General features: G+C 37.6%; 1 protein-coding gene across 2 annotated transcripts in view; it reads right to left on the reverse strand.

Annotated features, from left to right (window-relative positions):
- Positions 1-427: 427 nt before the first annotated feature.
- The window catches only part of BUB3 (BUB3, mitotic checkpoint protein), an 11,275-nt gene continuing 727 nt past the window's right edge, over positions 428-10,975 (reverse strand). Inside the window, exons 2-8 of one of the 2 annotated variants that reach the window (XM_008070587.2) lie at positions 10,657-10,851; positions 10,025-10,094; positions 7,929-8,080; positions 5,314-5,472; positions 3,458-3,635; positions 2,987-3,203; positions 428-763 (exon numbers count right to left, since the gene is read on the reverse strand). In XM_008070587.2, coding sequence (XP_008068778.1) covers positions 754-763; positions 2,987-3,203; positions 3,458-3,635; positions 5,314-5,472; positions 7,929-8,080; positions 10,025-10,094; positions 10,657-10,851 — 981 coding nt within the window. In that variant the 3' untranslated portion in view covers positions 428-753. Of the gene's footprint in view, positions 2,000-2,986; positions 3,204-3,457; positions 3,636-5,313; positions 5,473-7,928; positions 8,081-10,024; positions 10,095-10,656; positions 10,852-10,975 lie in introns of both variants that reach the window. The other variant, XM_008070583.2, reaches the window with a different exon arrangement.

A 10,975-nucleotide genomic window follows, 5' to 3' on the forward strand; every position in this document is an offset into this window, starting at 1 on the left:
GCTAAGTACAGAAGGGTCTGTCATTTGGCTCTGCATGGGTGATTATTTCATCAGCACAGGGATGTACACACTACATGAGCACTACAGCACCAGCACTACTAGGAGAGCATTGTGCCAAACGGTGCCCACAGGCTGCCTCCTAGTCTCTGCCTATCCTGAGTAAAGCTGCACAGTTGGCTCAAGGGCCCTGCTGATCCACTGAGAGGGCACAAGGGGGCCATGAGGAAAATGGCTGAACTCCAACAAATCACTTTACCCAGGACTGAATCCCCAACGTACATCAGAGTAGACATAATTAAGTGAGGCAGAGTGAACTTAAAGGTAAAATGTCATCTTCAACATGCCTTTGATGAAGAGAGTTTTGCTTTCCATAAGCCTTTTTAAGTAGTAAATTACATTAATTACCAACATTTAAAAACATCCAACATTTTAGGGTTCTGAATTCGATTTATTAGACAGCACAGAAATAACAGGTTCAGATTATATTACAAAAAGAGCTCAAACTGTTCATAAACAACTAGGTTTGCCACAGGCTTGACAGGGAAATTCAGACTACTACAACAAGGACACAAAAACTCCTGATCCTAAATAAAGTACTAAGGTACAAAGACAAGTTTCTTATAAGACAGAAAATAGAGAAATCCTTATACTAAATAATGTGTCCACAACTATAACACATCCCTTAAGGAATAAAGCATGTATTTGTAGGAAGCAAACAAAGCTTTCCATAGAGAAACCACTTTCACGAGATGATTAGGTGGACCTGCAATGAAGAAAATACATTTCAAAAGATAAGATTCAGGCTTTTACCAAGTTTTCACTAAAATACTTAAAAAATAAAAAAGACCCTTGCTTCTCTGTATCAAAGAGTTTTTTAAAAATACACAACATGGATTTTTAAAAAATTCAGAAGAGGTCCAAGTCCTATTCAGAGACATGTATTTGCAAATAATATAAATTAGAATAAAAAGTTTGATAACAAAAATACCATCTGGAACTACCTAGAGTAGGCCAAGCTAAGTTTGTGTTCTGCTTTAGCGTATTACACTGAAATGAATCTCATTCTCACTATAATTTTTTTCTTTTTAACCTTAATCACCAGCGGCTGGGCAACTGAAATGGACATGAGAACTATATAAATGTCAGAGAAATATGCAAACCTCATTAATGTTTCCAAAAATTCATTTAGAGAGAGAAACAGGTCCAAATAGATGCCTGTCTAAATGTACTGCAATTACGTTACAATTATTTTTCCAAATACACAGATATGCTCTGTCTTTTCTCAGCTCATTACTGACTCAAACAATTTGCCCTTCTGGGATCAATTGGTTGCTAATAAATAATTGTTTACAGTCACAAAATGATATTAGGAGGTTTTCTTATTAGTTTTCCTTCTGCACCCTAATAAGATTGAAAACTAGCTGATTCCCAAGAGTCTAACCTTAACCTCGCTTTGTTTAACAGCCCAGGAAATGATGAACCATCTGCTTCAGAAAATAATGGACAGCCAAGAGGAAATATTGTTTAATTGTAGATTAACCTCCTCATGAGGCAGTCTGAAACAGTTTTAGAATTAGCAACTATAACCAGCAAAAGCAGCAAATGGCTCAGAGCCTCTTCCTCTACCATGTAAGGTTCAGAAAGAATGCAAAGGGATGTTTATTACCTATATTTATTTACACACATTTAATTCTACAATGGAAACAAAAACCATCAAGGTCAAAACTGATTCTCAACAGCGCAGACACTGCCCTCCAATTTTGTTTGCCCAAATACCTTTAACACAGCAAACCATCTCATGCACTTAAGTGTTTATTATTTTTTAAAAAAATCAATAAAAACCTCATTTCCATTATTTTCAGGTTCTTATAATATTAAAATTAATATTTTCCCTGGTTTCTTTGTTAATAGTAATAATCCACCATTGGGGAGTACGAATTGTTTTATTATCATCAACATGGCACTTAAGTAAATGAAATCTTGTCAAGTACATGGTGACCTACAAGTTCAAAAGAAAAAAGAACAGCATGAGATCAAAATGGCCGACCAGGACAAGAGATACAAAAGTGACAGATTAAATGCAAATATAGCCCTTTATCCAACAGGCTTCACATGCTAAGACTTTTCTAAAGTCAAACCTATAAAAGCATATCTGATAAGGAACATTTACTATTTTGCCCCCTCTCAGGGGCTCTATCAATTATCTAGGGTACCATATCCATTTTAATTCAGAAAACTAAACAAGAATGCTGAAAACACTTAGCTATTACATAAATATCGATTGAGGACTTCCTCCAAGGGACTAGGGAAGCATAAGGAACAGAGCAAAGATACTTGAGGTAGGTATTTTATGTTTTACCACATGCCTAAGTATCAGTTTTCCCTTAAGGCTGATGGAGATAAAGTAAAAAAGCCTTGCCCTGTTGGTAGCAAAAATGTAAATGGTTCTTCTCAATCAACAGTTACAACCAAGAACCAAAGACATCTATGACAATTTCAAAACTAGGGAAATTTGCAATTCCAGGCAAGGCCATATTACTCTGGATTTCCAATAAGACCTGAAGGTCACTCACTTTGTGTAAATATTAAAGAAACAACCTCTGTGGAGAGGAAAGATTTTTGGCAGTTCAAATTCTTAAACTTCTTAAATAGAATTTGCTAAAATAAATTATTCTTGAATTCCTCAACTTAATTTTAAAGCAATGAGCTAGTAATAACTCCAGAGATTCAAATAATAGAACCTATTCAAGAAGAATGAGAGTTTGACATTCTTCTCTGCAAAACAACTAGGCACAATTTTATCCATCAGACGTCTATCAACCTACGGATATTGAAAGCTTGGGAGAACATGATAACATCAACTCCAACCCTACAGTCAGCTGTAATATCGAGCAGGCATCAACAATGCTATTCATGAATTTAGAAAAATTAATAAATCCTGGGTTGAATGCAAGAAAAGGCTCAAATACAGGTGAAGCATACTCACTTGGGTTTTGTTTCTGCATCTGTCACTTGGCGAATGAAGATACCATCTTCAGGATGTTCTGTGTCATCCATTTCATACATATATGATGATGCTATTGCAAGTGTAGTCCCATCATTACTGAACGCAAGTGATGCGATGCTGGTGGGGTACCGATGGAATTGGCACAGTCGCTTTTTGTTAAAGGGATCCCAAATATTTACAAATCCATCAGAACCACCTGCAAGTAATTTCAAAATAGTTTAAATGATTCTTAATACCAGATACAAAAATAACCCTTATCTTAATAAGCGGTTAATTTTTAAGGTCATAGAAGTTACATCCCCCCCCAAGAAATATTTTACCATAGTTTCTTACTAAATATCATAAAAACGAGCACAATTTCTTAAAAATTCTGTCTAAGCATAAATGAAGTATTTAATTTTAAAAATATTACTTTAATAATTAGATATAGGTTATCATGACATACTTTACCTGTGGCAAATGTATTGTGGATATTGTGAAAGGAAATAGCATTGACTGGGTAAATCTGCTCAATATTATTTTCTTTTAGCCTGTGACATTTGAAGGCATACTTCTTCTTCTGTACCTCAGGACTTGGATCCAAGTACTCAACTGCCACTCGGCCTTCAATGGAGCTCAATACATAGCCCTGCCAAAAGGGAATCAGAGAACAAAAATGGAAAAATCCAGTTTCTAAAAACAAAGCGCTTATTCCCAAATTCAACCCATATTAAAAATGATTATTTCAGAAGCGAGAAGTACAGCCAGGTTTTAACAGTCTTTAACCTAAACCAACAAAGTTATGATGATCCTAAAAAGTTAAGGACACTACCACTTGGTTTTATAAAAAAACAAGGCTATCATTACTTGCTTTCTTCACGGGACCAGTGTCTTGCACAATAAAATAAAAAATATCTAGTTATTTTGTCAAACCTAAATAAGAATGTAAAAGTCTTTTAATATGATATATTTGTTGTCCTGTCCAGAAGGGAACTCAAATCTGTTCCCTCAGTTAAAATATATTCTTCTATGTTCTGGACCTTTCCATCTCTAACTGTAAAAGTTGTGTGTCCTTCATTGAGGGCATCAATAATCCAAATCAACTGGAACAACAGTCTTCTACCTCAATCATTCTGTCTCTTGCATTTACTACAGCAAGTAAGATCTGCACAAACAAAACAGACTTTCAGGAACGTTCAAAAGTGGTTTAACACTTCAAACCATATCCCACCTTTCCTCAAAATGACAATATACCAAACAAAACAAGAATATACCAAATACGAAAACTGTGTTTTATATCTGCTTTAAATCACAGAAGGTAAAAATTATATTCATTTCTGATAACTGTTTATGGAGAAAAATAAATCAGCAAAACCTCGCTCTTAAATTTAAATTATGAAAAAGAGTCCTACAGAAAATTTTAGAAATAAAGACATTAAAATAATGTTCACAATGTAAGCCTATTTTAATCACATATTTAAATCTCTAAAGTTTCACATAACTGTAATTCCTTATTTTCAATGGAAACTTACAACTTCCTGAAAAAAAAAAACCTGCCACCACCATTAGAGGGACTGCCCTTTCCAGATAGACGACCAAGAGAATAACTGACATAACTGCTTCAAGTTCCACAACCACCAAAGGACAGCCATAAAATTTCCGCGACACCTACTGTTTTTAATGCCTTTTCCTCTTGCAAAATTCCTACTGCAGTTGACCATACCACCAGCTTCCCTTAACTTTAAGGACTCAGGGGAGGAGGGAGCTCACTAATAAACAGGCGAATCTCATTTAATGGTGATGATGGAAGTTGATCTACCCTGTATATCAAGAGTTAGTCATTATATATATGAAGGGCACTACCTCTCAAAAAATCAAAGTTCTATTGTCAAACTGGGAGAAAAACTCTTAGTATTAGGATTACAAAAAGGCAAAAAGAGAACAGCGAATTCCAAAAACTAAACTTCCAGAAACAAATTTCAATTCACTGTTTTGTAATCTGAAATGTCTGCAAAACTCTGATTATTGTACACCTGTGAAGCATCTGGGATCAGGATCAGTAAGAAATCAAAAGCCCTCTATTAAAACCACTGGGTGTTCCTGGGCAGACTACCTAACCTCTCTGAACATCAAGATCTTCTCTGAAACGGGGTTTACTCATTACCTTTTAACATAAGGCTGTTCAAAAATATTCGGTAAGAATACACCTAACAACAAACTCTAAATCACTGAAAAACAAAAAACAACTTTAACGGCAGTAGCCAAATCATTATTATAAAAATCATGCTACATTCAGTTCCAGGAAGGAGGGGAGGACAGATCAGTACCTGCTTGTTCGGAAAAGCTCGAATGCAGCGAGTCTGGTACTTCAGGCTGGACTCCCTGCGCTGCTGCACGTAGCCCATGTTCCGCAAGTCCCACACCAACACCCTGCGGCCCGCTGTTCCCACGATCAGTCGGTCTCCAGACACCGAGAGGGTGTACACCTTTAAACAGAGATCGGAACTGGATGAAAATCACCTACTTACCTGAAATGGCATTCTTTCCCAACACAAAGTCCACCTAACCATAAAACCATAAAAAAGCTAGCTGATGGAGTTCCCCATCACAGGTACTAATTTTAGACACTGCAGTTATTCAAACCAAGTAATTCACACAAAATAGCAAGCCCAGGATATTCTTAATACTTCACCAAGTATCATGTAATGCACAATATAACTAACTCGGTAAAGGCACTTTGAAGGCTTCTTTTTTTTTTAGCTTAGTTCTTTTCATTACTAAAACAAATTAAACAATACCCTCTAGCCCTCTTATTTCACTTACAGACAATATAAAAGTATTAAAAACACAAAAAATGAGACAATAAAGCTATAACATAGTTCAAGATATTTTTCAGTGGACTTGTGGCTTTTCATAAAAAGTCATTTTCAAGGTTATTTTCTATGATCACCTTATGGAAGATTTCATTTTGCAACTCTTTAAATAGGCCTTTCCAGGAATGTTTAGGGAACCACCATTAATTAGCTGCCTAGTTGCTTTCACTGGAATATAAACTCAAAATTAAGAAAACAGTGGCCTGGCATATGACAAAGCAAATTCTCATGCCATGACGTCACACTAAACATTGAAGACAAAAGTTCAACTTTAGGGAAAATTTTTAAAAAGCAGTTTATCCCCTATTTTTTTCCTTCGCAATGGCTTTCTTCAATATTAAAATCTCCACAAAAACTCCTTTATAATAAATTATAGAATTTCCTGCAAGAAAACATTAGTTTATTTACAAATATAATGTTACTTAGAGACAAGAGGTAGCAAAATTAATGAAAAAGGTGGCAAAAAAGTTTTCCTGATCATGTTAAGTCATTTTTTTAAATTCTAGATTTAAGATTCATAATGTGTACTAATTGGTACTTGCAATTAATAAGAAACCCTCATCTGACCTAAAGTTTTCAAACCTGAAGAACTGCTATAAAAAAATGTAGAGAGGCCTCATGGCATGGTAAGACATCTCTTTAACATTCGGTAATTAAACTACATGGTTAATAATTACTAGCAGTTTCACTAGAGACGTTTAACAATGCAATGTCTCAACAGTGTCTATAATCTGGCCTTAAAATTCAACAATTAATGTGACCAAGGAAAAAACAAGGAATTAAATAATTCAAAACAACAGATTTCACATAAGCAGATTTAAATGAAAAACTATTGTGATTTATTAGTTTATACAAACAAAATGTTTGCAGAAAAAGGAAAATTAATCTAAGATACACGAAATATCAAACTTAATACAGAATCCAGAAAGAGATCAACTTATAATGGTACAATCAGATTGGGAATTTTATTTTAAATCTTTTCTGTGTAGGTGACACACAAGCTTCTAATAGTACTTTCTATCCCCACCGATCATAAATCAAGTGAAACCACTGTCATGCTACTGACTAGGTATATACATTTATCAAAAAAAGTATTAAAAAAAAGTGACATAATGAACCTTGCTGAACCAATAAGCAGCTTGATTCAGTGTGGCTGTCCATTATATGATATTCTGTCAGCAATTTATCACAGTTCTTAACATGTAACATACAACCATAAATCAAAACTAGAAACAATGCAATTATTTTATTCTGAACAAAGGTCTTGCCAGGAGTGGATTCGACTGTGATGTGACAAAAATAATGGTTCTTTGGATGCACTATTGTATATAATGAAGGCTAACAGGAATTGAATAGCATATTTACACTGAAGAAATAGACTTAAGTGAAGGATACCTTTAAACTGCTAAAACAATCAATCTTTAAAATTAACTACCACCTGATAAAAAGCCTGATGAGGGTAGAGACAGAATGCTCAATTACACGTTCATCAGACAGATCAAAAGGTTAGAATAATATACAAAGTTTCCATTTTTAAAAGCTTTGCTCACTAAGAGTCTTAAAACACAACTGTCAGCATTAAAAATAAATAAATAAATATACAAATAGTAAAAGCCAAGGAACAATAAATGCTTTTCTCACTAAACTGAAATGATAACCCATTTCACCCTCTTAACAGTCAACTCAAAAGAGACCTCAGGTCAGAAATGAAAATGAGTGATGCTCCATCCCATTTTCTGGTTTGGGCATGTCAAATCCAATTTAAGAAAATCGAACACTCTTTGCTAAATGACTTCTCTGAAAAGGCAGTGAGTTGCTTCTCAATCCTGCAATTTAAAGCATTAACAATATATGGAAGCAGGTTCAATTAAGTTATCACTCTCCAGTCTGTGACAGAAACAAGTTAGCCCAAATTCCCAAGTTAATTTTGCTTTGCATTTCTATGTAGCTGGATTTATAAAACAGACTGTCAACTCTTTATCTCTAAATTCAACAAATTCAGCGAACGTACATCAAGACAAATCATCCCAAGGACCATAATTCCCATGAGGAACATATAAAAAGCCTACCTTTTCAGGCTGAGAGAAGGTCCCAGCATTACAAGGAGTTCTGGGATCCCACAATTTAACTGTTTGATCCCAACTTCCAGTAACCATCACATTCACTTCCGGACAGTATTCAACACATCTGATAGGAGCATCATGAGTTCCAACAAGATTTTCTACATGAAAAAGAGAGAGAGGAAAAAAAACACCACCTAGCTTTACTACTCTACTAAACAAAGATTTCTAAAATAAACAATGAAAGGAAACACTCATTCAACTGTAATGAATCTATCTAATCCAATTCCATGGAAATGTCTGCATACAAAAAATTCTCCTTGTAACTTACAGTGAATAGTTTCACTCACTAACATGAGTGAGTCACACATCAAAGGCTGCCCTGAATTTCAGATTACATTAAAACGGTGGTATATCTGTTATTTTCCTCACTTGACTCTAGATACCTCTGCCTATATCTAGTGCAAGATCTGGTACATGCTAGGTCCTCAAGAAATACCTGTAGGATGAACAAATAAGTGGAGAAATCTGGTCATCTGGAACTCAACACTGTTCTTGAACATTAAGCCAATGCTTATGGGATTATGAGAGCTAAGGGTGAATGTTTAATATTTCACTTAGTTTTCAGAGTGGATCAAAATTTCAAAATGCATTTTCTTTCTTTTCAATTTCAATCTTCACATTATCTCATTCTTTCTTTTCAATTTCAATCTTCACATTATCTCATTTATTCATTCAACTGACATCTACTATGTGCCACCAGCTAAGGATATTACAAGAATCAACAATAGGCCAGGCACGGTGGCTCACACCTGTAATCCCAGTACTTTGGGAGGCCGAGGCAGGAGGATTACTTGAGCCCAGGAGGAGTTCAACACCAGTCTAAGCAACATAGCGAGAACTTGTCTCTACCAAAAAAAAAAAAAAAATTACCTGTGTGTGGTGACATGCACCTGTAGCCCCAGCTACTAGGGAGGCTGAGGCAGAAGGATTGCCTGAGCCTAGGAGGTGGAAGCTGTGGTGATAATGCCACTGCACTCCAGCCTGGGCAATGGAGATTCCAACTCAAAAGAGAGAGAGAGAAAAAGAAAAAGAACAATATATGGTCTTAATTCTCAAAAAAGTACATTCTGCCTTTTTAAAATGTATCACTTAAACAAGAAAGGACCTTCATGACGTTTGGCAATAACCATTATAGAATAAACATCTAATTCCCTAAATTACAGTCTACAACACGGAAAATCCTTAAGGTCTGCTTTTCAGTGTTTTTGCTCCCTGAACCTGCAAGCTTACTTATTACACAGGGTAAGCTACTAGCAAATAAAACCAAGCCTCTGCAATTATAAATCATGTGAGAAAGCAGCTTTTATGTAAAAGCCTCTTCTGACTGGGCAAATGTGTCCATCCTCCATCTCTCTCCCCTTGTCCAATTAATCTCCCATCTAGTTATATCTCTGTCCCCCACCATTTCCTTCAAGTGTATTTATGTCCAATATTTGCACCAATTCTCAGCTAAAGAGCTCTATTATTTGGGTTCCATTACACTTCCTCCTCCAGCCCAGTGTCACCATAAACATTTCGGTAAGCCGTTTCAGATCTAGGCCTCTAAGAGACACTTAACTAAAAGACAACATGTCATCCTATATGTCATGGAATAAACCACATATTCTACTGTTAAACAACTATACAGGCAGGACTAACATAGATACGATTGGCTATTTTGTTAAGTTTTTAAAAACCCATTTTCCTTCAGTATTAAACTAAATTAGCCTCTGAAAACAAAACCCTAAAACATCAGCACCTTACTGGAAAATTCTGCCAAAATGTAGACTGCTACATGAGTCAGTCCACTTCTAAGAGCAAGATCAAGTGTAAATAATTAGTGTCGCCTCATGAAAACACCCAGGATGGTAACCATAATGGGTTTTACTGCCAAATACACGCCTACTGTTCTGTGATCAGTAACTTAGTGGTTATCATTTCAACCAAAAAACCCTAAATTAAAGCAACTTGGTAACTAAACAGTTCAGAAAATATTCTCCCTAAACAAACATTTACAGCCTAGTGCAGTAGCCAAGGAAACAAACCGGCAAAAATGACACTACCTTGATCGGTGTTCAAATCATGCATTTTCAACTGATGATCTAATCCGCCACTCCAAGCATGCGTTGGATCCTGCAAAATAAAGTTTCACTACATTTAAAACTTGGAACGTCAATATTTGAAAATTCCCACTTCGGCCACCAACTGTTGCATTTATGCTTAAGATGACGGGCACTGGGCCCAACTATTGATGGCAAACAGAAAAACAGCTCACAAAAAAGCACGCAAGTGGTCACCGAAGTACTGGGTCGGCAAATCAAGGGAAAGTTGCCTTATCCTCTTCAACACACTAGCAGCGAGCAGAACAGGCCTCCAAAGCGTTCGTTTTCATGAGACAGCCCAACGGTCCCGTCGCAAATTTCAAGGACAGTGACGCGTCCACAGCGTTTCCCAAGGTCACTACCCGATCCCTGAACCTGAACGTGGAGACCGAGCTTCCGACCTGCGCCTGTCCCCCCACCCGCAAACGGCCGCCGGCTCAGGGCAGGCGTTCCGGGAAAGGCTCTTCGAGAACCGTCCCAACAATTCCACCCCCGGCAGCCCCGACCCAACCCGGGCAAAGAGAGGCCACCACCGCGGGAGGCCACCGCGTCGCAGGCGGGCGGGGGCGGGGGCGGGGAGCGAGGACACCTACGTAGAAGGCGCAGTCCAGGACCGCGCCGGTGTGCTGGTACTTGAGCCGCATGGAGTTGGCCGGCACATCGTAGAGGCGCACGGACGTGTCCCAGGAGGAGACCAGCAGGAACTGGGAGGTGTTGGGGCTGAACTTGACCGAGGAGATGCCGTCTTCGGGCGGCTGGTTCAGCTTGAACTCGTTAGAACCCGTCATCTGCAAGACGTGCGCGCCGAGGTCCCAAGGGTCCCGGGGTGGGGCGCGCAGACGGCCCGACGGGGGACCCAGAGGGCGGGGCGTGACGACGTCAGCAAAGCGGCTCCGCGCCTGCGCAGAGCCC

This window comes from Carlito syrichta, unplaced genomic scaffold (genome assembly GCF_000164805.1).
Source record: "Carlito syrichta isolate Samal-C Ts95f unplaced genomic scaffold, Tarsius_syrichta-2.0.1 Scaffold111653, whole genome shotgun sequence".
In the NCBI taxonomy this organism is placed as follows: Eukaryota; Metazoa; Chordata; class Mammalia; order Primates; family Tarsiidae; genus Carlito; species Carlito syrichta.